At 40.1% G+C, this 26,265-nt stretch overlaps 1 protein-coding gene across 1 annotated transcript in view; it reads left to right on the top strand.

Annotated features, from left to right (window-relative positions):
- ATP10B (ATPase phospholipid transporting 10B (putative)) overlaps positions 1–26,265 on the top strand; it is a 115,329-nt gene that overhangs the window by 1,688 nt on the left and 87,376 nt on the right. Inside the window, 1 exon segment of the mRNA XM_039245355.1 lies at positions 18,667–18,871. Within this exon segment, the coding sequence (XP_039101286.1) occupies positions 18,667–18,871 (205 nt within the window).

The raw sequence follows: 26,265 nt of genomic DNA, 5'->3' as shown, positions 1-26,265 counted from the left end.
GATGATACTAAACATCTTACAATATACAGGATGGCACCCCACAAAAAAGAATTGTCATCCAGCCCAAAATGTTGCTAATGCTGAGATTGAGAAACCTTAATTTAACACACGTAGACACTCAAAATATTCAGCACAAAGCTGTTATATTATTAGGAGTAAGGTTGAAAGCTCAAGAATTGATTTCTAGAATTGACTGAATCTTCTCAGGAGACCAAATTTAAGAGTGGCTCTTTGGAGAATGACAGGCAGTGTCTCTCAAACGGGAAAACGTAAACCATTTTTAAAGCATCTGAGGCTCTTGGCTAAAAATTCTTGTTTTTAAAACTTAACCAGGTAGGTTTTAGGACCTAGAGTCGGCACACTTGTTCTCAGCTGCCTGGGTGGAAAAGGAAGATCCCTGTGGGTGACGTTGACATTCCAATAGGCGGAGTCTCAACAAGTAGAAGGAAGTGACCTGACAGGTGCACACCTGTTCTCTGCCAGCTTTTTCCTTGTCATTTCTCCTCAGCATTTGTAAACCAGCTTTTTATTTTTAATTTTCCTTTCGAAAGAAGAGAGAGAAATTTTTGGCTGAGAATGCAAGTAAAAGATATCAGAGACATGACTCACTGGCAGCTGAACAATGGAACTGATTAGGGGAAAAAACTCTTTTACGGGGAACTCACATGTCGTCCTATGAGAATTCAAGAAACGGATTGAGCAGAAATGGAAAAGGAAGGCCAGAGAAGGCAGAAGAGGAAAGAAGACAAGAAACGAGTAGTGATCTCCAATCTGCCCTTTGAAGTATGGTCTTACAAAAAGAATCCCAACAGGCATTATTGTGGGAATCAAATTAAGACCAGCAAATACACTGTGTTGTCGTTCATACCCAAGAACATCTTTGAACAGCTACATCGGTTTGCCAATCTCTATTTTCTGGGCATTGTGGTTCTGAATTTTCTTCCCGTGGCCAATGCTTTCCAGCCTGAGGTAGGCGTGATACCAATCTGTATCATCCTGGCAGTCACTGCCATCAAGGATGCTTGGGAAGACCTCCGGAGGTACAACTCTGATAAAATGATCAATAACCAAGAGTGTCTCATCTATAGCAGGTAAAGCAAAACCCATTGGGGAAGTCTTGTGGGCCCAGCAGATCTTTCTGTGCCTGCTGCCACTGCTGCTACTTTTTATAGAGGGGATACTATAGGGATATAGCATTATTTTATCTCAGTGAAGCTGTTTAATTCTACAAAGTCAGGATTATGACCTAAAACCAAAAACCACATAGAAAAAGAGGGTTGAGTCCCATGTTTATTAAAACTAGGAGATCTTTATTATGTGGCGTTTTCTTTGCTGTTTCAAATGTGTTCAGAATTTATGAATTTTGCGTAAATTCTCCTCCATTCTTAGTCCAGCATGACTATGAGTGCACTGGAGCATATTTAGAGACCGTTGGTGGGAAGAGGCATCACTATTTCTCAGGGGACCAGAAGAGCATTGTATTAGATGAACTGGAGACACACTGCCTAGGTCGAATCATTCATTAACTACATGACCTTAGGCAGGTTACCCAACCTCTCTGAGCCTGGTTTTGTCATCTGTAAAATTGAAACCTCTCCCGGGGTGCTCATGAGAATTGCATCCGTGGGAAATGCTTAGCAGTATGTCTGATATATAATAAATGCTCAATGTGCAAGTTGCAATTCCTCTATTTTTATAATGTAAAACTCATAGTAGCACCATCGTCAAGGCTTTCTTTAAAATTCCTCTCTGATGTTGTCCCAACAAAAGGAAAAACTGCACACCACATGTCTTACCACATTATTTAAAATTATTTTATACGTGCTGTTGCTTTACAAAGGTTCCATTGAGCAGTTGACAAAACTGGGTTGTTAGGGAAAGGGTATGATCTTGGTCAGCCATATCTATATTTTTCTCCAGTGAAAGAAAATAAGATAAGAGTTATTGTCGGTCTCAACTTTATGACTGCATATGTAGCCAAGAACGAAGCAAGGGAGTCAAGTCTGGGCTTATAGAGTGACTGCCACTTATGAGTGCTTTATGGGCTAGCCTTTGATGATTGAGTCACTAGCAGGTGAGGGCTTGACTTCTTGGCAGATAAGGAAAATGTCCATCTCTCTCTCCACAAGCACCAATCCCCTCACTTTTTCCCTCTGACTTCATGAACCCTAATAAGCAGAAATTCTGCAGTCATTCTAGTCACTCTTAAGATGAAAGGGATGTACACTGTAGCCATTTAGGGGCTTCTTTCTAAGGAGGAGTTCTCTTCCCCAGGGAATGGCAGGTAACTGACTTGTAGCTGGCTGATAAGAGGGTTTAATGAGAGACCATTGAATACAAGGGATTCATTTGTCTTCAGGGTACCTCTGTGAAAAACTCCATGCCTCCTCTCAGCATCAGATGCACTTCTGGCCTCTTTGCTTGCAGGGCCACAACTGCACATCTTAAAAAGTTAATCTGAAGGGCGTGTGTGTGTTTTTTAACTGTCTTGAATGTTGTTCGCACACTGAACATCTAGAGTTGAGATGTAGTCATTCCTCACCTTTGACTAATAAAATTATAGAGAGTGTAAATATTGGCAGGCTGTCTTTTTTCAAAGAGACTATCACCAACCCACGCCATCACTTTTTGTTTATTACCTTTCTTTTTCCTTAGTTGTTTTTCTCAGAGAAGATACATAGTGGTGATCCAGGAAGTTGATTCCTTAGGGAGGAATAAGTGTGGACCTCAGTTAGCTCGATCCTATTCTCCCTGCTCTGCCAGAAATCCTCTGCCCTAAGCCTCCTACAATCACAAGCCTGTTCTTGGGGATAATCTCAGTGTTTATCAGACCCTAGACTGACCTGTGCTGGGAGCTGGTTTAATGTAGGCCAGGCTGTTGTTCTGTTCTCAAAATAGCTTCCAGGAAACAGTGAAAAACCAAGGTGGTAGCAATCCTAGCAAAAATAGACCTTAGTTCATAGGTTCACTGGCAGGGGGGCACATAAGAGGTTTTATCATAGCAACAATATTTCCCAAAGTGTATTCAGTGGAATAATAATGACTAAGAGGTAGTCTCTGAAGATAAGACACTCATGATCAAAAGTTATACATTAGCCCTCCAAATCCATGTTCCATGGGGGAACTGAGATACACAGTAAAGAAATCTGTCCATCCTTAACTCAGTGTTGTTCCAAACTTACCAAACCTTGGAAATTTGGGGAATTTTACTTTCTTCAGTATAGCAAAATAATTAACTATAGGGCCAGACAGGTAATTGAATGAAATAGACTTGATACAAAGAGGAAAGCAATATTGTCTGTGTACTGATAAATGGGAGCTGATACTCAGCATCAGTGTTAGGATTAGCCAGGGAATGGTAGTGAATAAGGGAATCCAGGCCCTCACATCAGGAGGCAGAGCTGGCCACCATGTGCAAATATGTACCTACTGTTGCCAGATTGTCTGAATTTTGTTAAAGGAGCTAGAAGTTCATATTTTTACTTGAAATAACCTGATATTTAAGTGAAATAACCTAATATAATTTTTTTTCAAATACTTCACACCTATTTTGTTTGACCTAAAGTTCTTATTTTTGCCTGTGAGTCCTAAATTTGCAAACTTTGCTTTATAACCTAGCCCTAGGAATCTGGATCTCTGCAAAAGAATGATTAAATGATTAAAATCTTTTGAGATTCATCTTCAGTGAGGGAACTCCTTAACCTTGGGCAAAGATGGGTATGACTTTGAATTGAGAGTGCAGACCTCGTACTCAGGAGGCCTAAACTTTAAGCCCAGATCTTAATAACAGCTTAGGAAAGTCATTTAAATCCTTTATCTCAGTTTCCACTTCCTAAAAAAATTTTAATGTTTATTTATTTTTGAGAGAGAAAAACAGAGTGCAAGCAGGGGAGAAGCAGAGAGAGAGGGAGACACAGAATCTGAAGAAGGCTCCAGGCTCTGAGCTGTCAGTACAGAGCCTGACACAGGACTCAGACTCATGAACCACAAGATCATGACCTGAGCCAAAGTTAGGCACTTAACCAACTGAGCTGCCAGAGTCCCACTCCAGCCGGTCTGGGGGTCCCTGAAGGTATTGGCAAAAGAGTGAGAGAGCCCTGAAATTCTTTCTGATCATCAGGCAGGCATCTCTGCACTAACTGAGTCTCAGCTTTATTTATGGTTAAGTGTATGGGGAACAGCATTGAAGTGGCATTTGCCTTAGACAATTATTTTCTGATGATAAATTCTCTGATATGTAAAAATTTCCCAGAACATAGATTTGTAGAAGAGTCATGCATAACCTTTATCAATAGTGATTGATGTAGGTGATTTAGATGCTTATCAAATGGGGAAGGAAGTTATCTTTAGCATTCAAATACAAACAAGATAATGTTTTTAGCATAGCAAAGGCAAAAGTTAGTTCTTTGTGAGCAGGGGTCAATCTCCTGTTTGCTTAAGGAGAAGTATAAGAAAAACAGGATCCTCAGGAAACACAATGTCTGCTTCCATAATCACAAAAGAAGAAGTTTCTACAATAAGTTCCTTCACACAATGCAGTCAGCATATCAGGGCCAGAATAAGTCACTCCCGATACCAGTCAACAAGGTGCTTCGGGGTTGGTGCTCAAGCAGAAACAATTGAGTGGGGGTACATATCTGTCATCATCTGAAGACAGGAGACCTTGCAAACGTGCCTTAACCTCGCAAGGAGTATTCTCAACTAGTGAGTTCAGAATGGCTCCCAACATTGAGCCACCCAGTCTTCCCTCTCAATTTCCACTTTCATAAAACCTGGGAGTCAGACTAGATCTTGTCCTGTGAAATGAGCTAGAAAGAATAGAATCTACAACAAAATAAATTTGGGAAATAGGACATACTTAATGCTTCTCTAGAGTCTAACAATGCACATTAATATAGTAAAGGTACTGGGAGGACCCTCAGTAAGTAACCTATCCAATTTTGTATAACTCAGTTGTTTCCTCTGAAATACTCTCTGCTGTAAGCAGCAGAAACCTCAACTCAAATTTAAACAACAAAGGGACTTGTTGGTTTTTAAGTCACTACAAATATTCTGAAGTGGGAAGGTGATCAGGCATGAATCTGAATTCTAGATCTTGCACTTAGCTGCCCATTTCATTCAGTCTCCTCTGCATCATTTTTACCCTCAGACAGACTTTACTCATGGCAGTGAAATGGCTGCAACAGTTCCAGCCTTCACATCTATATGTGGTAACTCACAAGGGGGAAAGAAAAGCACTTCTGGGAACATTCTTGGAAGGTCAAGGAAGCTTACTTTCCAGACTCTCCTCATACCTCAGTGACCCCAGTGGTCCATCCCTGAACCATTCCCTGTGAGTAGGGATAATGCTTATTCAATTTTACATCAACCACAGAGTTCATCATGAAGTCAGCTTCCCTGAAAGAATATGTGCCACCTAGAAAGGATGTAAAACCCAAATGAAAAAATAATATGGTAGTTTCCAAGTGAAGGAGGAATAGATGTTGAAGAGGCCACCTTTATGTACCCAATACCGTCATCTTAAAATATTTTTGAGCCTCGACTCTTTGCAAATTGCTTTCCCCATATTAACAGGAATATATACACTTAGGGACAGTCTGTACTATAGATCAGTGAAGTTCTTCCAATTCTGAAGTGTATTAATTCTGTAAAAGACTCCAGAATAGGAGCTAGGAAATGCTAAATAAGTGTTAGTTATTATCTTAACTGATGGATGCCGAAGGACATTTTCTTTTGCCAAATATCAATGACACATGATAGGATGTTAGGCAAAGGATATAAGATCCGAAAGGACAATTTGTTTGTTCACAACAACATAAAAGATTCTACCTCAAGCACTAGCTCTATCCATTTCATCTCAGAATCACACATTTGAGAAACTATATCTTTGTAGCATGGGATGGCGGAGGGTGGGGGGAAGGGAGAAGATATGCATGTGCCTGTATCTAATTGAATACTAGGTCCTTAGAATTTTGCTTAACCCAATCCCATGCATCATACAGCCCAGACTAGTTTATACTGTTAAAGAGTCCTTTTGCAAACAGCAGAAGCCTTGTTAACAGAATTACAATCCTTTTAGAGCATTTTCTTTTAATAGAGCAACTGTGCTTATGGTCTAAAGGTGACCCATTAATCAGATTTATGGAATGACTTCAAGAAGAGATTAGCTTCAGAATTGTATTAGCTTAGTTTCTCCCAGGGCTCAGTTTAATGAACCTGGGAACCATACCCAGCAAGAGATTTCTATCCTTCCATTCAGCTTAGTAAATTTTTATTTGTATTCAGAAAACATGTGGTAAGGAAGCAGAGGTGTGAATGGAGGAGATCTGTGATGGGCTTTGTTCCTATACTGTAATGAAACAAAAGCCCTCCAGTGTCTCAGCAGCTGAGCAGTCATTTGTTCCCAAGTATTCATCTGGGATCTGGGGTGTGTATACCACATGGTAAGCCCTGAGTGCCCTCCAGGGGCTCTCAGTCCAGTGATCACAAGGAACTTGTAAACAGCCACAATGTCCCATGCCTTTGTACAAAGGGCTATAGTCATTAAGGGGACGAGGTGACTCATCTGACTGCAGAAAACATCAAGGCCAAGGGAAGCCTTCCCCAAAGAGGTGACATTTCAAGAGGCATCAAAAGATGAGCAGCATTTAAACACGTAGAGGAAACACATTTTAGCTGACAGCCTGTTCATGTGTGAGCTAAAGATTGTATGTGTGGCTTATGTTGGTATCAAAAAGACTAGGATCAAGAAATGTCAAAAACTTAGAAGAATGGCTCTGATTAGAAATTTAAAAATTCTAGCTCTTTTAATAATACTTGGAATTCTCTTTTCTTGAAGTCAGGTGACTACTATAACAGAAAATAATTCCAGGTGATACAGGAGAGTGGCCAGTCTTCTGACAGCCTGGCACTGAGGACCTGATTTCCCAATGGTGACTAGCTCTGGTGGGAAGAAAGAAGCCAGGCCTGTAGCCTGTTTTTACTTGTATGTCAGTTGCCTTTCATACCAGAGCTGCCATTATTGGAAAGCTGAGAATGAGGAAACCAGAAGTCCTGATCCTGGGTCCACCACAATTAGGTTGTACAATGTCAGTGAAGCCACTTAAGTGGTTGGGGCTCCATTTATCTCATCTTTAAATAGTGATCATATTCTCTATGGTATATTTTGCTAAAATATGTGCAGCTCATGTGCAAGAGTGCTTGAAAATAACAGAGCTATAGAAATAAACTATGCAACACAGTGCCAAAGGAGGGTGAAAATTGATTCTCAACAATGGTGTTTAAAATGTGACATCTTACTGGGTGCTTGCCTTCAAGGACTTTCACATCAGAATCAGACCTAGGATTGTCCCAGAACTGCCACTTACTAAAGCTGTGAATATATGTAGTTATTGGATCACTTGAGACTTGATTTCAACATCTCTAAAGTGGGAGCAATACTAGCACCTATTTCCCAGAATCCCGGGAATTGAATGACACCAACCTTATAAGCCGTCTAAGTCTGCCTCTGTATCATAAGTAGCACTAAGTGATTTTTTTCTTAATTTCCAGTGACTTCAAGTCTAATTTTTTCGATGCCAGGCCCAGCCTGAGTTTTGAACTTTTGTACCATACTCTCCACAAATACAAGGGAGGAGTCGCTTATTTTATTAGTAAAAATCAAGGCCATTCATTGAGCTGTGTTTATCGGTGGGCAGGGTTACAATGTCTTCAAAGCAAAAATCTATGCTGTGCTCCCTCATAAAATTCTGCATGGCAGAATTTTAAATCTGAAATCAAGGAACCCCTCTGGAACCTGGTCTTCTTTCCCCCTCCTCCTTTTCCACAACACAACTGAGCATATCCATACCAACATTTACACTCAGACAAGGGATCTAGATGGCTTCATCCAGCTCGGAGCCTAGAGCACGTTGGCCAATGCAACTTCTAACACAGATTGTGCATTAGAATATCATACTTGTGTGGCTATTAACAAAGCAGATATTTGGTCTCCATTTCACTATTATTTCCTCTGGATAACAGCTCTTTGGGAAACCCAAAGGAGATGAGATGATTGATAAGCCAGAATTCAGGCTTTGCTAGGATTATACATCAAGACATGTAAATACACTTTCATCCTAAAACTACGTCCTGGGGTTGCTGTGGGTACTAAATGAGAGAACGCATGTAAAATGCTTAGCATAGAGCCTGGCATTCAGAAAATGTTAGCTAAAATATTGCTAACAAGAGTTCTATAACTTTGATAGCCAGTAGTTACCATGAGCTTGACCCCAAGAGGATTAAGGAAGAAATGCCGTTGGCTAGCATTTGAAACTACATGAGAGAAGACAAACTCTTTAGCTGAAGAACTTGAACTCCAAGCTCTTGATAACATAGCAAAGTGGGCCTGAGGGAAGAATCTGAAAAATGCAGACAACAGAGAAACATCTAGTGTCATATGAAGCATGACGTGAAAAATACCACTGGCTGGAGTTTACAGATCAGCAGACCATTTCTTTCATCCCACAGATCTTTGCTTCGCATTTGGCATCAGCAAATGAGGCTCTGCTCTGAAGCATCAATTTTACAATGCCCACCCTATTCCCACTGCCTGCCTTGTGTTCACAGAAGGCCATAAACTATTTGGGCCAATTCATTTGTCATTTCAGGATAGAATGCATTAGGTCTTCTCCAAAACTCAATGGGTAGAAGAGTCATAAAACAAAAATTCAGGTGTCCCTGAAACTCTGCCCTCATGTCAACAGTCATGATTTATATTTTGGCAAGTGAGGATTTATAGCTTCTGTTAAGGAGCTCACAATTCCAAAAGTTGAGGCTCCAATTTTCAATCCAGCTTCAGTTGTTTGTCACCAGCTTCTGAGGCTTCATCTGCTTTGTACCTCACTCCTATACAGAACCAAGGGTCCACATTAAACCATGAAGCTCCCATGGCTGTCACTTATATGTCCTGGTAGACACACCTATGTGACCTCACCCAAGTTAGGTAACCTTTCTGTGTCTGTTTTCTCATCTATGAAATGGAGATCATAATAATAAAAATTGTCTCACTATTAGGCAGCTAAATAGTAATGTAGGTCATGTGCTGGGCCCAAGACACATAGCATATTGTATTGTGTTGTATTATATATTATCATAAGTCTCCCTAGTGAGTTAATAACAAAAAGAGGTAGATTGGATGTTAAAATGGCTAAAGGTTAGGAAAAGCTTCCCTTCTACTGCTTCATGTTCAAAACAGATCTACACAGAATCACTTACTGAATATTTACTGAATATTTCCCCATATGCTAAACATTCCACCAGACCCTATGTAGAAACAGAAATATAAAGCCCAGAGTTATCCTAGCTCTCCACAAGCTTATTACATTGTTGAAAATAAGAGATACATGAAACAGCAAATAGGGCCATAATACGTCAGGAAATGGGACAAAGAAAAGTGCACCATTGATGCTTAGTGCCCAGGAGTGAAAGTGAAAGGTAGCATTTGGATCTGCAGAGCCTCAAGATAACATTTGGGGTAATATCTCATGCTTTTGATGCTCCCAGGCTGCTTCTCCATAATTTGTGAATGTGATCTTGACAGATTGCACCTGTGAATCTCCTGTCCCCTAAGCACAGTGTTTCCATGGCCACCATTGCTTCATGCCATTCTGTGCTCATTTCTGCTTTCTGCAGGTGACAATCATGTGCACAAAGAGGTTGAAGAGTAGGCTGCTCCTTGGAGCTTCAATATAAAGATGGGGCTCTCTGTATAAAGAAGAACTTTAATTGCAGATGTGACACAGAATGTCGAGCAGGCTCCAGGCTCTGAGCTGTCAGTACAGAGCCCATTGTGGGGCTCAAAACCACGAGCCATGAGATCATGACCTGAGCCGAAGTCGGATGCTTAACCAACTGTGCCACCCAGGCACCCCTTTGTTGTCCCTTTTTAAATCTTCAGTGCCCTCTTGCTGGCTTCCTCCTTGAACAAAAACCACAAAAACAACCAAAAAACACTTATTCATATGACATCATAAAAGTAGACAATTAGCACTGTCTCTAGTTTACTGTCTCCACAGCAGTGACCCTGTTTACTCCAAGCTAATGATAACTCCAATGATAATAATATCAGCAGTAAATGACATTTTCTATGTGGTCATTAGACACTTCTCATATTTTAATTAGCTCTCACTATAACCTATAGAATATATTTCAGTCGTCCCATTTGATAGATGAATAAATTGAGGGTCAGATAGGTAAGCAATGGATTCAAGGCAACACCATATGTAAGACAGTTCCAGGTTTCAAATCAGGTTCAATGGACTCCAAAGCTTTTAACCACTCTGTGGGACTGCCTCTACCTCAGCATACCATGGGAAAAACAATTGGGCAGTACAAGTATTCCTGAGCCAGCCACAAGGCCCTTGGCTCTCTTTCTTGGCACCAGAGAAAGAGTAGAGAGTCCAATGCAAGCTTCATCACTGTGTACGTTAGCCAGGTCACTCCTAACTTCCATTTCCTCAACTGAACAATAGGAGTAGAATGGAAATCCATCAAATCCCTTCAGCTCTGATTTGTTTTGTTTTGTTTATTAAGACTTTTTTTTTTTTTTTTAGAACAGTCTACTGTTGATTCACAGCAAAATTAAGGGAAAGGTACAGAGATTTCCCATTTACCACTAGCTCCACTCATACATAGCCTTCCCCATTATCAACATTCCCCACCAGACAAGTACTACACTTATCACAATACATCATAATCACCCAAAGTCTATAGTTTATGGGTCACTCTTGGTGTTATATATTCTGTTCATTTGGGCAAATGTATAGTAACATGTATCCATCATTATAGTATCATACAGAATAGTTTTACTGTCTTAAAAATCCTCTGTGTTCTGCCTTTACACCTTTTCCACCCCCCTCCTACAACCCCTGGCAACCCCAAATGTTTTTATATCTCCATAGTTTTACCTTTTCCAGAATGTCATATAGTTGGAGTCATGTAGTATGTAGCCTTTCTGATTGGCTTCTTTCACTTATTAATATGCATTTAAATTTCCTTCCTGTCTTTTTGTGGCTTGATACCTTACTCTTTTTAGCATTAATTAATATTTCATTGTTTCAATATACCAGTTTGTCCACTCACCTACTGAAGATTATCTTTCTTGCTTCCAAAAGTTGACAATTATGAATAAAGCTACTATAAATACCCTTGTGAAGGTTTATGTATGGATATAAGTTTTTTAACTTCTTTGGGTAAATACCAAGGAGCATGATTGCTGTACCGTGTGGTAAAAGTATGTTTAGTTTTGTAAGAAACTGTTGAAATTTCTTGCAAAGTGGCTATCCCATTTTGCATTCCCACCAGCAATGAATAAGGGTTCTTGTGGCTCCACGTTCTTGCCAGCATTCAGTGTTGTCAGTGTTCTGGATTTGGGCTGTTCTAATAAGAGTATAGAAGAGTATAGTGATGTCTCATTTTAATGTGCATTTCTCTGATGACATATATGAAGCATCTTTTCATATGCTTATTTGCCATCTGCACATCTTCGGTGAGGTGTCTGTTCAGCTCTTTTGCCCATTTTTTAGTTGAGCTGTTTGTTTTCTTATTGTTGAGTTTTAAGTTATTTGTATATTTTAAATTTCAGTCCCTTATTAGATGCATCTTTGGAAAAAACATATTTTCTCCCAGTCTGTGGTTGTGTTATCATTCTTTTGATCATATCTTCTGCAGAGCAGAAGTTTTTAATTTTAATGAAGCCCAGTCTATCAATTATTTGTCTCACAGATAGTACATTTGGTGTTGTATCTAAAAAGTCATCACTATAGACAAGGTCTTCTGGATTTTTTCCTATGTTAACTTCTAAAACTCTTATAGTTTTGCATTTTGCAATTAGGTTTATTATTCATTTTGAGTTAATTTGTGAGATGGGTATAAATTCTGTGTCTAAATTTGTGGACATCCAGTTCTAGCACCATTTGTTGAAAAACTATCTTTGCTCTACTATATTGCCTTTGGTCCTTTGTCAGAGATCAGTTGAAATTCTGTTATAAATAGATGAATAAATTGAGGGTCAAATATATATGTATGTTTCTGAGTTCTCTCTTCAGGCCACTGATCTGTTTATCTGTTCTTTCACCAGGACCACACTGTCTTGATTACTATAGCTTGAAGTTCTGAAATAAGGTAGTAATAGTCCTCCAGTTTTGTTCTTCTTCAATATTTTATTGGCTATTCTGGGTCTTTTGTCTCTTTATATAAACTTTAAAATCAATATGTCAACATCTGCAAATGAACTTGGTGGGCAGCACTGATTTTAAGGATATACTTTTCTGGGAGTTTATACCAGTAGCCAGAGACCTAAGTCTTCAGTTGGCTGGATCTGAATCCCTCTTTTCTGAGCTTGGGGGAAAGGATTCAATTTCTTTTTTAATGTTTTATTTATTTCTGAGAGAGAGAGAGCATGAGCAGGGGAGGGTCAGAGAGAGAGGGAGACACAATCTGAAACAGGCTCCAGGCTCTGAGCTAGCTGACAGCACAGAGCCCAACGCGAGGCTGGAACCCACGACCGTGAGATCATGACCTGAGCTGAAGTCAGAAGCTTAACCGACTGAGTCACCCAGGTGCCCCAGGATTCAATTTTTAGAGTTTCTTGTGTTTGTATGTTGTATTCCTGGACCCAAGCCCTAAAATGCAATCATGGGCATAAAATGATTGTTCCAATAACATGAAGAAGAGAGTGCTAGGGTCGGCAGACCGGGGGGTCGGGGGGTGGTTAGCACTCACCATGATATTAACAATCATTGTCATCATCATCATCATAAAAGAAATTTGTATTTATTGAGTACTTAATAAATGCAAAGTCCTTAGCTCACTTCCCTACATGGGTCATGTCACCAATCCTTTCAACAACCTTCTGAGGCAAGTGCACATACCTTCAACTGAAGAAACAAAGGCTCCTAGAAGTTAAATAACCTGCCCAAGATCACATGGGTAATAAGCTGTGAAGCTGGAGTTCAAATCTATTCTTAACTCCTACATTGCACCCATTCTCCCTGACATTCCCCTGAGTAGTGATTCTACCCAGACCATTCTGTGTCTGGCATTCAAGCTTCCAGAAAGACAGCTGAGGTCAGCTCATAATCCTGTTTTGGATAGGAAGTCCCACAGACACCTAAACCTCCTGATAGATCCTCTCTACTCTAGTTCCTTGAAACCTTTTTCATAAAACCCACACACTTGAGAAATGGAGCCTTAAGCATCCTCTCCTTCCCCATTTCCCTCCTTTCACCTGCTTCCGCATGGATTCCAGTTGGTTAGAAACCTCTCTTGCTGTTTATTTCCCTCTTAATAAGCCCCATCTCCTCTCAGAAAACCATTTAGCACTGCACCACTTAATTTCTCCTCGAAGCAGAATCTGCCAGATGGAGTCTTCATCCCAAGCCATGTTGATTTGTCTTATTTTTAAACAGCAGTGAACATCCTATGAAACTAAAGTAGCAGTCGGTTCCCAGGTGTGACTCACTGAGCAGGGAGGTGATCAAGAGTGTATGGACACATCCACCTGAGGCAGCTGTTCCAAATGACTTCCTCAGGTGGCACCCAGCCAGCAGCTGGCCACATCTGGGTGTCACTCAATGCAGGGGCATGATTTTCCACATCAGGTGGGTTCAGCCACTCATCACCTTCTCTGACTGGACCCCCTTGGGCCATGTATCCTTGCCTTTTCCATAGACATGCTCATACTCCTGATTGTTGGGGAGACAAAATGGACCCCAAAGGACCAAGAGACTAGCACAAAGTGGCCAAGTGAAAAAGGTCTCATTGTTTTATCCCAAAATAATTCTTTAAAATTTGACTGAATCTATAACATAACTATACTAGGGTTAATATAAATATAGTTATTCAAATTATGTACCAGCTAAATTACTAAACTGTATACCCCCCAAAAAAACCCACATGTTTTTTAAAACTAACATCCCAAAATCATGTTGATTCCATAGCCTCTGTATTCCCAAACACACATAATAGGATGTGCCTCAAGGCATGTGTTCTATTTGACAAGCATACTCAGAGATGGGTAGTCTTTTTCTTGGGGAGAGTAAGCCTACAACAAGGACTAATAATGTTTCTTTACCACCACATGTCATTCATAGAAGAGAGGATTGATATAAAGGAAAGAGGTGATTTTTACTAGTAAGGCAGTGACTTCCCTAGGACCCAAGAAATAATAGAAGTCGGAGACTGGTGTGACTTACAGCATTTTGGGTGGCTTCACTGACCCCATGATACCTATCATCATGATGGGAATTGACAAGACAACGCACCAGCCCAGCTCACAAAAATGACCACTTATAAATATGTATATACCACAAGCTCATCTCCATAATCCTCCATCTTCCATCATCTTTATGACCCAGATCCAATAATAAGCAGTGGTGTCCTAGTAGAAAAATGAAATTCATTATTCATGGCTGGAGGTATGTTGGTATTCTCTCCAATATGTCTATGTATGCACCGATTCCAACTAGCATTTTCCAGTCTTCCGAATCAGTGTGCTCTGGAAGAGCTGGCAGTCAGGATATTGCTCAGAGTCAACGGCATTCTCACTAAACCCAATCTCAAATGCCAGTCAGAATGCTGATCCTACAGCAATGAGTTGATACCCACCATACCCAAAGGCATTATCTGATAGGACACAGAACTCAAAGAGGGGAGGTGGAGAATAATGTAGACAAGTTCAGTGATAAACCTTTATTACTTGGGGCAATTTTGCTACAATATTTAGGATTTTTTTTTGTTTTAAACACCCCCTCAAAAACAACAACAACAACAACAACAAAAGCAAGAGAGAAAGCCAATCTTTCTCTGATCCTGTGAGATTCCTTTTCCCATGGAGAGTATAGGCCATTCCCGTTTCTTTAAGTAATCTTACAATTGAACATTTAACAGGTGTTCTAAGGGCTACTCTGAAGAAAAAAAACAAATCTTTCCCTGACTCAGCAGAGAAACCATGAATTATTTGACATTAATATTCACATTTCTGATGGGAGAGTATCCACCCTAAATGTATCCATAAACAAATAGATAAATATATTTCTCAAGTGCCACTGGGAAACAAATGTGAGGGGAGGGGGACAAACTGTCCTTATTCTTCACAGGGGAAAACATGATAAAATAAGCTAATGGAATCAAAACACATTTAGAAACCTGTTAAATGTCTTTCCATGGAAAGAAGAAATATTACTAAAATACTACAGGTGCATTGCTTCCCAAATCCTCAGAGGTGATTTCAATAGCCATTTGGATGATATTGCCCATGGACAGATTTGTACCAGTTGCTGTGCTGTGCTTTCTGGAACCACAGGAACTTCCACAGAATTCTATGGGTCTTTAGCATGGCAGGCTGCTCCCCAATACTAATGTCTCTGATTATTTTATAGACTCAGATCAGATCTTCCCTTGATTGGTCTTCCATATAGAACCACATTCATTTCAGGGGATTAGGGGAGTCCTCTTCATGGATTTCTTTTTATATATTTTAAAAATGTTTTATTTATTTTTATTTATTTCATTTTTTTACAAATAGTTTATTGTCGAGTAGGTTTCCATATAACACCCAGTGCTCATCCCCACAAGTGCCCTCCTCCATGCCCATCGCCGCCCTTCCCCTCCCCCCATACCCATCAGCCCTCAGTTTGTTCTCGGCATTCAAGAGTCTCTCATGGTTTGCCTCCCTCCCTCTCCCCAACTATTTTTACTCTTCTTCTCCCCCTGGTCCTCTGTTAAGTTCCTCCTAATCCTCTTATACATGCAAACATATGGTATCTGTCCTTCTCTGCCTGACTTATTTTGCTCAGCATAACACCCTTGAGTTCCATCCATGTTGCTACACATGGCCAGATTGCATTCTTTCTCATTGCCATGTAGTATTCCATCGTATAGATAAACCACATCTTCTTGATCCATTCATCCGTTGATGGACACTTAGTCCATGTTTTGGCTATTGTTGAGAGTGCTGCTATGATCATTGGGGTACATGTGCCCCTATGCATCAGCACTCCTGTATCCCTTGGGTAAATTCCTAGCAGTGCTATTGCTGGGTCATAGGGGAGTTCTATTGTTAATTTTTTGAGGAACCTCCACACTTTTCCAGAGGGGCTGCACCCGTTTGCATTCCCACCAACAGTGTAGGAGGGTGCCCGTTTCTCCACATCCTCGCCAGCATCTCGAGTTCTCTGATTTGCTCATTTTAGCCACTCTGACTGGTGTGAGGTGGTATCTCAGTGTGGTTTTGATTTGTATTGCCCTGATGAGGAGGGATGCTGAGCATCGTTTCATGTGTCTGTTGGCCATCTGGATGTCCCCTTTGGAGAAGTGTCTGTTCATATCTTCTACCCATTTCTTCACTGGGTTGTTTATTTTCCGGGTGTGGAGTTTGATGAGTTCCTTATAGATTTTGGATATTAACCCTTTATCTGATATGTCATTTGCAACTATTTTTTCCCATTCCGTCGGTTGTCTATTAGTTTTATGGATTGTCTACTTTGCCTTGCAGAAGCTTTTAATCTTGATGAGGTCCCAATAGTTTATTTTTGCCCTTGATTCCCTTGTCTTTGGGGATGTGTCAAGTAAGAAATTGCTGTGGTGGAGGTCAAGGAGGTTGTTTCCTGCTTTCTCCTCTAGGGTTTTGCTGGTTTCCTGTCTCACATTCAGGTCCTTTATCCATTTTGAATTTATTTTTGTGTATGGTGTGAGAAAATGATCTAGTTTCTTCTGCATCTTGCTGTCCAGTTCTCCCAGCACCATCTGTTAAAGAGGCTGTCTTTTTTCCATTGGATACTCTGTCCCGCTTTGTCAAAGATTAGTTGGCCATACATTTGTGGGTCCAAATCTGAGTTCTCTATTCTATTCCATTGGTCTATGTGTCTGTTTTTGTGCCAATACCATACTGTCTTGATGATGACAGCTTTGTAATAGAGGCTAAAGTCTGGGATTGTGATACTTCCTGTTTTGGTTTTCTTCTTCAATAGTACTTTGGCTATTCAGGGTCTTTTGTGGTTCCATCCATGGATCTTCATGACAAGGACAATGGGGTCTTAAGAGGGCTTATTCAGGGTTCTCCAAAGGGCACCAAAGAGGAAGCAAGACCTCAAACCCTTCTCCTTCTTAGGGACTTTTATGGAGTCAAAAGAGAAAAATGAAATTCCAGTCACATCTCTTTCTCTGTGGAAGAGTAGTCTTGTCATGCCCACGCACCCAGATTCTTACAGAAACTGAAGCAATAACACGCCCAGAGGGGCTCAGCATCAGTGGAGAAAAACAACAAAGGAGAGCCTACCTCCCTAGGCCTGGCTGGTCTCAGAAGCATCCAGCTGCAAACCAACTGGGCTCATTTGAAAAGACCACATGTAGAATATTGGTTTGGTTCCACATCCCATATTTAAAGAGAAACATTTCCAAATGCAGCCTTATTAGACAAAACAGCCCACGCCTCCAGGACAGGTCTTGAAACTGTCATACAAGAAAAACAGAGGACACTTGGAAAGTTAAACTTTACATGGCAAGTCCAAAAGATTTCAGGGGACACCTGATGAATGCCTTAAAATAACTACAAAATGGTAAAAGATGGAATATATCAGGCTGTCCAGGAGAGCAGAACTAGCTCAATATTTGGCTTTGTAGACAGAAGGCTTTCTAAGATGAGAGCTCCTTGAAATAGAATGTCTTGCTTCAGGTAGTAGGGAGTCCTTTTGCTGGTGGTACAAAACCTGAGGCTGCATAACCACTTCAGACCCAAGGAGGGAGGGGGTACGTTTGAGGCAGTAGGATCTCCAAGCAGTGAAAACTGTAGCCCAAGTTGGACCTGGGCTAAGATTTCAGCTCTATTTTTGTAAGACCTTGGAAACTTTTTGGACCCTCAGTTTCCTCATTTGTGAAGTGGGTCTAACAATATCTATCCTAGTGGGTAAATAAAGTATTAGCAAATACTAATGCTTGGCACAGTAGAAATGCTACATTTGTGATTCATCCAAGTGTTCCCACTGTTATATCTGAGCTTGATAAATTGGATGGGAAGAGACAGTTCATAATTTCCTCAGATTTCTTTAGCCCTCTGACTCTATGATTACCATGGGTCCCACCCTGTCAGACTTCCCGCTGCTGTCTTTCTAATTCCCTGACTGCCCAGAGTTTTCTGTTTCAGCACAGCCCCAGATATTCCTCCACAATGGTCTATATCCTCACTTTCCTACTGTCACTTTCCTCTAATAATTAGAAATAATCTTTTCTTGCAACCTGCTTTCTACAGGTTGACTAGCTATTCTGGAAAATTATGTGTATTAAGAGTACTGTAATAATAATATAATAATAACATGACTAGATAGTCACCATCTCCCTCTTCCTTCTTCTGCTAGGAAGCAAAACTGAGCAGAGTCAACAGCCAGCAGTCAACCAAAACTCTAAATGATAATGAGGACAGATCTTCTACTAGTGGTATTCTGTAGGTCATGCTTAGATTTTCCAAAGAGATTATGATGGTGGTCATTTGGGGCAAGATAAAATACCAAACCTTCTTGTGACAGGCTTCCTGGGGGACATTTAGACACAGGTGGGACGTTCTTCCCTTCTCATTTAATTTTCTAGAGAACCTTAAAACTCACTCTGACTCCTATTGTTCTCCCACCCAAGAAAAGAGCGGAGCTATGTGCAGAAGCGCTGGAAGGATGTGCGTGTGGGCGACTTCATCCAAATGCAATGCAACGAGATCATCCCAGCAGACATACTCCTCCTCTTCTCTTCAGACCCTAATGGGATCTGCCACCTGGAAACTGCCAACTTGGATGGAGAGACAAACCTCAAACAAAGGAGTGTTGTGAAGGGCTTCTCACAGCAGGTAAGGCTCTTTCTAAGATTTTCAAAGGTGAGGTCAAAGAGAAGAAGCAAGCCAACTCTACTAGAAAACTGAACTCAATCTAGTGGCAAGAGAGAAAGTAGACGTTGCCTCCTGATGCCAAGCACTTAGGTACACTTAATCTTCCCAGCAAGCCTTTTACTGGGTATTATCCCTGTACCACAGATGGGGAAACTGAGGGTTAGGAAAGTTAAATAACTTCCTGAAAACCTGAGTTCCTAAATGGGAACCCACTCTGTTTAAGGAAACTATGGTCTCTGCTCGAAACCAAGGAGTCTAATATCTACTCAATTACCCTTGTGACCAACCTGCTTTCCATGCTTATGCAGTCCCTGCCCATCCTGCCCAGTTCTGCTCCCTCAACCTCTCCCTCCCTGAATCTTCTCTAGTACTGCTTTGACCCCAGCATAAGCTTACATGAAGGTATTGTTAATTATTTTTCCACTTGTGTACATTTTACCTTCCCTCCTTAAGAAACAGGAAACATTTGTCAGCTTCTTTATTTAACCCCCACACTTACACATATGATACCTTGAATGTCATGGGGAAGTCGTTACTTTCTGGAGGTTAAGAGCTCAGGCTCTGGAGGCTGACAGAGCTGAACTCAAAGTCTAACCCTACCATTTATTAGCATTCTCACCTCAAGCAAGTTACTACTCTCTCACATCTTTATTCCCTCATCTGGAAAATGGGTATAAAAATAGTATATTCTTCATTACAGTGATTCTGATGACTAAACAATATGTATAGGAATTACTTAGCATGAAGTTAGACACATAGTAAGAGACCAGTAAATAGTCTGCAGTAAATATCAATAGTGTTCATAGGCAATATGTGTTGAGTAATTGAAACTAGGTGTGATTGATATTCCACTTTTTAATTCAAAATTCCCTTGAAAGCATTGATTTTTCAATCTGGAATCTTTCTCTGCCCATGGGAAAGAATAAAATTCTTTCACTTTCTCCATTCTGCCAGCCTTTGGCAGGAGAGAAATTGGATGAGTCGGGATTTAGGGGTGAGAAGGCAAGTGCTTCATTCCTCAGAGATTTTCATTAGCTTGAGTTGGGTTATCTAGATTGAAACTTCTCAAGAGAAAACAACTCCTCATACCTCACTTTGCCCCTCCCAAAGCACCAGATGAGCAGTTCTCACACAGTCTCTTTTGTATGATGGATTCAGTCATCAGAAGTCTGTTCTCTCACCCCTGCATGGTTCTCCCCTAGTTCTGCTGTCAGATTCACATGAGATAAAGGAAGGAGGGAGCGAAATATAGGGCTTGGTGCATAGTTGCTGATACCTCGGCTGCATTTACAGCCCAGACCATGGAAACCACCATGACCACATGGCTGCCATCTGCTTTTCTTGTCATTTCACAAGTTCAGTCTTTCCATTGGTCTCCAGGCTCCACTCAAGTCAGTCACTGCACTGGTGCTAGATGACTCAGTTTTCTCTCCCTTGCTTGTCCTCACCACATTTACCAAATCACCCTAGAGTTTACAAGGGCAGGATCTGGGGAAAGTTCACAAAGCCATTCTAGATGCACAGCAATCTATTTTCTGGCTCAGGGCCCTGTGGCCTGTCCTCTAGATCAGGGACTTTTAAGCTTCTTTAACCATAATTCACAGTAAGAAGCACACATTATGCATATGCAACACACACACACACACACACACACACACACACACAGATGTGTGTATGTGAGATGTAAAATTTCCACCTGGGCCATACTACATGCAAAGCACTCTGAGACTTTCTATTCTATTTCATTTTTTTACAAAGCTCTGGAAGCAGTGAAACTTGTGTTTGCTTACGAACCTCCCCTCTGCTGTCCATCCCCAACCTCCTCATCTCTGCTCTGAGTCCTCTTTATTCTCTCTCAGACAGTGGGTTTCTAGGGTTGTTGAGTTTCAACCAGTAGCCTCTCTTTTTGTCTTTGGCAGCAGCTCCCACTCTGTTTCTTGTATGTTAATTAGCCAGATAGTTTGAGATTTAACTGCAATGAAGAGCCAGATGAAAGGGTCATTCACACTCCAGTGCTGTAGACCTACCAATTTAATAACATCTCTCAAACTCTAACCCTAAATTCTCACAGGGTACTTGGCAAAATGACTTACCAAAAAAAAAAAATTAAATTCATTTTGAAGGGAAGATTTATTTGAGCTTCAAGGTTTTTAGCATTCTCTATTCTGTTCCTTCGTTCTCCCCTTGACTTTGCTTAGTGTGTTTTTCCATTTCTGTAATAATAGTTATAATAATGATGTACTTTTATTAAATCCTTACTGAGGGCTTTGCATGACTATCTCCTTTATCCTCACAAATCCCCAGTGAGAGGGCTATTATTGTCCCCATTATACACCTGAGGAAAATGAAACATAGGAAGGGTACATAATTGTCCAAGGTCACTGAGCCAGGAAGTGTTTGAACCAAGATTCAAAACCAGGTTTATCCAAAGTCTCAGCTCTTAGGGTTTGTAGTAGCTCACCTCCCTGGCCTGTTGACTATTACCCAGAGTTTACCCAGTGATGTTTACTTGAATGCACACATTTATCATTTTCAATATTCTTTTCACATGTAAGTAGCACATGGTAGGAAGAATAGAAATAGGCTTAGTCTCCTGAGAAGGAGAATTTGGGCTGCTCTTTGCTATCTTGCTTCTCCCTTACGTCATCAATGCAAAAAGACTTCTCAATGTAAGTAGAATTCTCTTCTAACTCTATACTATAGCATTTCTCAAATGTGTTGAGCAGACATTGATGAGAGTTGCAAGAAAAATATATTTTGCAAAATCAAAAAGAAAGAAGATATCATATTACAAATTTTCAGATATTTCAAATATCCCTGCTAGACTTCTCAGGTACTTTGGCAAGCCCAAGGAGGAGAGGGGACAGGTACTAGTATGTAGCATTTCTAAACATTTAATCACAGAAATCTTTTATTCCAAGGAACATACTTGAGGACTACTACATACTCGAGGAGACATGGGATCACAGTTTAGGGATTTGCCCCCAAATACATTACAGGTGTTCAAGATGTGCCATAATCACCACAGGAGAAACATTTAAAAATATACATGAATCCCTCCTCGTTATCACTAAGTTATGGCTCACCAGCACTGAGTAGGGGTCAAGAATGCATATTTTTTAAATCTTCCCCCATTATGATCTCAACATGAACCTACCACCTTCTTGAAAACCTGTACAACAAAAGGAAGGTGTCACCTTGAGGACTTAAAAAAAAAAACTTTTAATGATAAAAAACAAACTACCATCTCCGTGCTTCTTACATGTGCTAGTGCCTTTGCATGCATTGTCCCTTTCAGTTTTTGCAACCAGCCTATGAGGTAGACCTCTCTATACTCATTTTACAGATGAAACTCTGAGGAATAGAAATAGCAAATTTTACCATTGTCTCAGGGAAGCTTTTGAGCACCTACAGATACGGTTTGTTTGGAAATTTGATATCTTAATAAGTATCATTGGCTTTTGTTAGTTTTCCCTCTAAATCCCTAGGGGCTAACACCTTCACCTTACCAAAAGGGTTTTAACTAACAGGTTTCTAGAAACTTCCACCCCATTTGTACACCCACACCCATTTTTATCATCTTGTGGATGATGAGAGATTAGAATATTCTGTTAATTCAAAGTCACTAAGACAAACTTTGTCCCAGCTCCCCTAGATCAGCATTTCTTAAAGTGAAGTCTGCCAAATGCTTATCTCAAGAGATATTTCTTGTAAAACAAGGTTCATGGTCAAATCTGGTTGGAAAATCTATGTCCTGTGGACCTTTCTTAGAGGGCCCAATGTGAACATAGTAAGGTCTCTGAGAAGATCTGCAAGCAACTGATTTTTAAACTTTCCTTAACCCTGAGCTTTCAGAACTGTTTTTCAGCACAATAATTCTAGCGTTCCTATGAAAATTTAGGGTGAAATTAACCTGAATTGTGAAGCACATATGATCAAAGCAGGTGAGCAGTAACAGAGAAGTTAACAATCTTCATGACTTAGGCAGTTCATTCTCTCCTTTCCCAACCAGGTTCCAAGGAAATTATAAACATAAAGGAGCTTCTCAAAAGTATCTTTCTCCTGTGACATAGCACATCATTTTCAAGATTTCCAGAGATGCTTTCAAAAACAGTTTCCTCAGAATTCAATTTGTACCAGGCCGATTTTTTTTCAACTCAGACTTTATCATGCTGGTGATCTTTGAATTCACAAAATTATTGACCTATGCTTGTAATATTTATTCCCACATCCCATTGCTGAGGAAAGGGAAGGGATCCAAAATTAGTCTTATGCTAAGGTCTGCTGAGCAGGTCAGAGGACTTTATTAGAGAATTAATTTGATCCATTTTCTTTTTGGTGACATTCTGATACCTGAAATCTCTTCTTTAAAAAGGATTTCCGAGATGAGTACTGGGAATTTAATGCCTGAAAAGGAGTATGTGCCATTTATTTTGGTAAATGTAAATTACCAAAGCCAAAGAGTCAGAAATGAATTCTTCCAGTTAGTATTTCAGATCAAACATATTCCTGGTTATCTCTTATCCAAATCACTGAATACTAAGTCCTACTAAAACATGCATCAGATCATTTACCAGTGCCAAACAAGTGCTTGCTATAGCAAGTATGATACATGGACTAGCCTCTTCATCATCAATTGGAAGCTTGTTAGAAATGCAGAATTTCATGCCCTGTCCCAACTCAACTGGAATTTGCAATTTAACAAGACCCCCCAGGTGATTCCTGTGCACAGTAAAGTTTGAAAGCAGTGGCCTGGGGCATCATTGATTAATGTAATGATTGTGCTTATCTGTTTATTGCCCAAATTAAAGATTTTTAATTGACTCTCCTTTTTAACTAGCTTGCATTCCATGATGGTTAGTGATTTTAAACCATTTTCTCAATTATGAAGAACCATTGTAGCTTGGATCCTCTGCAGTGAATGTGTACACTGACTTTAATATATTTAGGAAGCAGAGAACTTTGCCAAAAGACTTGAGGTAGGGTAAATGAATCCTTTATCACCCTCCTGGTTCAGTAATGATGCACCTGGAATGAAGCAAAGGGTAAATGTCTTCTCAACAGTGCCTGCCCTAAGAACGAGAAAAAATTCCCTTTCCTGGTGGTTTTCATAATGGGATCTGCCCCTGACAGGCTGTTCCAAGTTTTCTTAAGAATGACAGTCTTTCAGGGCTCCTGGGTAGCTCATTTGGTTAAGCATCCAACTCTTGATTTCAGCTCAGGTCATGATCTCATGGTTTGTGATTTCAAGACCCATATTGGGGCTCCACACTGCTGACAGCATGGAGCCTGATTGGAATTCTCTCTCTCCCTCTGTCTCTGAGCCTCCTTCACTCTCACACTCTCTCTCAAAATAAATAAATTAATTTAGAAAAAGAATTATAGCCTTCTACCTGCTAACCACTGCTTAAATGTTGAGCAGAGATCAAATTTTCTAGTATCCCTTTAATACAAAATCTACATGATGATATACAATGATAATAAGTACTATCAACAGATAAATTGATTGAACATATACTATGGGCCATAGACAGTTCTTTTAAACGTTTTATACTTATTATCTCTTTCTACCCTCCATAAGTAAACCTGTGATGTAAGCATTTTGCTTATCACCATTTGACAAATGAGGCCGAAACAGTTAAGTAACCCTGCTAGTAGTGGATTGAGCTTGGATTTAAACTCAGGCAGGATTATTTTATTTTAACTTTTTTTATGGAAATTTTCAAGCATATCCCAAAGTGGGGAGAATAATATGATAAATTTCTAATGTGCCCATCAGTTTATTTGAATGAGAATCCAAATCAGAATCCAGGGGTGCCTGGGTGGCTCAGTCAGTTAAGCATCCAACTTCAGCTCAGGTCAGGATCTCACAGTTTGTGAGTTTGAGCCCCACATCAAGCTCTCTGCTGTCGACACAGGGTCTGCCTCAGATCCTCTGTTCCCCTGTCTCTCTGCTCCTGCCCCACTTTTGCTCTCTCTGTCTCTCAAAAATAAATAAAAACATTTAAAAGGAAAAAAAAAAGCAGAATCCAAATAAGTCTAAACACCTAGATAAGTTTAACTCTCTTTTATTCCATAGGCTCCCTATTCAGCTTTCTTTTTTGTTTTTCTTGTATATTAGTTCTGAAAAATCAGATTGTTTGTCCTATAAAATTTCCCACAGTCTGGATTTTGCTGATCGCATTGTCTCCTAGTTGTGTCATTTAACATGTCTCTCTGTTCATTGTATTTCTATAAACTGGCAGTTAGAGGTAGTACCTAAATCTGATTCAGGTTAGATTTGTGTTTGAGGGTTGCTGTTGCATGAATTGATTCCCTACCATTATGCACAGGTGACCAATCAGTCTGTCTATTTTAGTATCAATATGCACTCCTGGACTTAAACATATTTGATGTGTGTCAAATCAGTGTGTTTGTTATCTTTATTGATTGCTCCATTTTTAGCCAGTAGGACCGTCTTCAGATTGGCTTCTGAGCTCTTTTTCATGACCTCAGTAATCTTCAATAGATCTTGTCCCTTTAAATAGAAAATGGTGTTTAGAAAACACAATAAGTACATGTTGAATGTACATATTGGTATTGGATTGATCATTATTTCTGTGCCATTTAAATGGACAGAACTAGGACTTTTTAAAGATTAAATATATCAGGATTTATGCTGGTACTTGAAATTCAGGACTAGAGGTCTTTACACAGCCTCATCAATATTAAATAAGCCTTTTTCCCACATTAAGCAAAGTCAATTTGCCTCTGTACTACAAAGTATACTTTATTTTGATATTTGACACACACAACAATCCTTAGAAGTAGAAAAGGGAAGACTTAGTAATATTTTCAAGATTAGGAAACAATTTCCAAAAGGTTAAATCTTGTCAAAGATTACCCAGCTAATGCAGTGTTAGGCCAAAATTGGAAGACAATTTTGATGTACCTGATTATTTCCCCCTTTGCCAAAGTAATTCTTAGATCCCTTTACATGTATATTTTATTTCTCAAATACATACAATTTTCACAAATATAAAAGCCTGAAATTATACAATTATTTGCAATGGTAATAATCAGATCATGATGGACACAACCCTACAGAAAACTTACTTTTATTTTTTATAGCCCTCTGACCTCTTTTCGGTGATCCTCTCCAAAGGTCTTCTAAGGCGTGAGCGCACATGCACCCACGCACAAACGCACACGCACACACACACACACAACACAAACCTGGGATTCCTCCCTCCCCCCCACCACCACCAATGTTTAGCACTATTTACAAACTTCTCTTAAAAAATCTTTCTCTAGTGGTGACTGGATGGTTCGGTAGGTTAAGCATTCGACTTCGGCTCAGGTCACAATCTCGCGGT

The sequence above is a fragment of the Hyaena hyaena genome, unplaced genomic scaffold (genome assembly GCF_003009895.1).
Source record: "Hyaena hyaena isolate Hyena2069 unplaced genomic scaffold, ASM300989v1 scaffold_253, whole genome shotgun sequence".
Taxonomy (NCBI): Eukaryota; Metazoa; Chordata; class Mammalia; order Carnivora; family Hyaenidae; genus Hyaena; species Hyaena hyaena.
The sequence above is the reverse complement of the archived record's forward strand: the minus strand, read 5'-3'. Positions and strand labels throughout refer to the sequence as shown.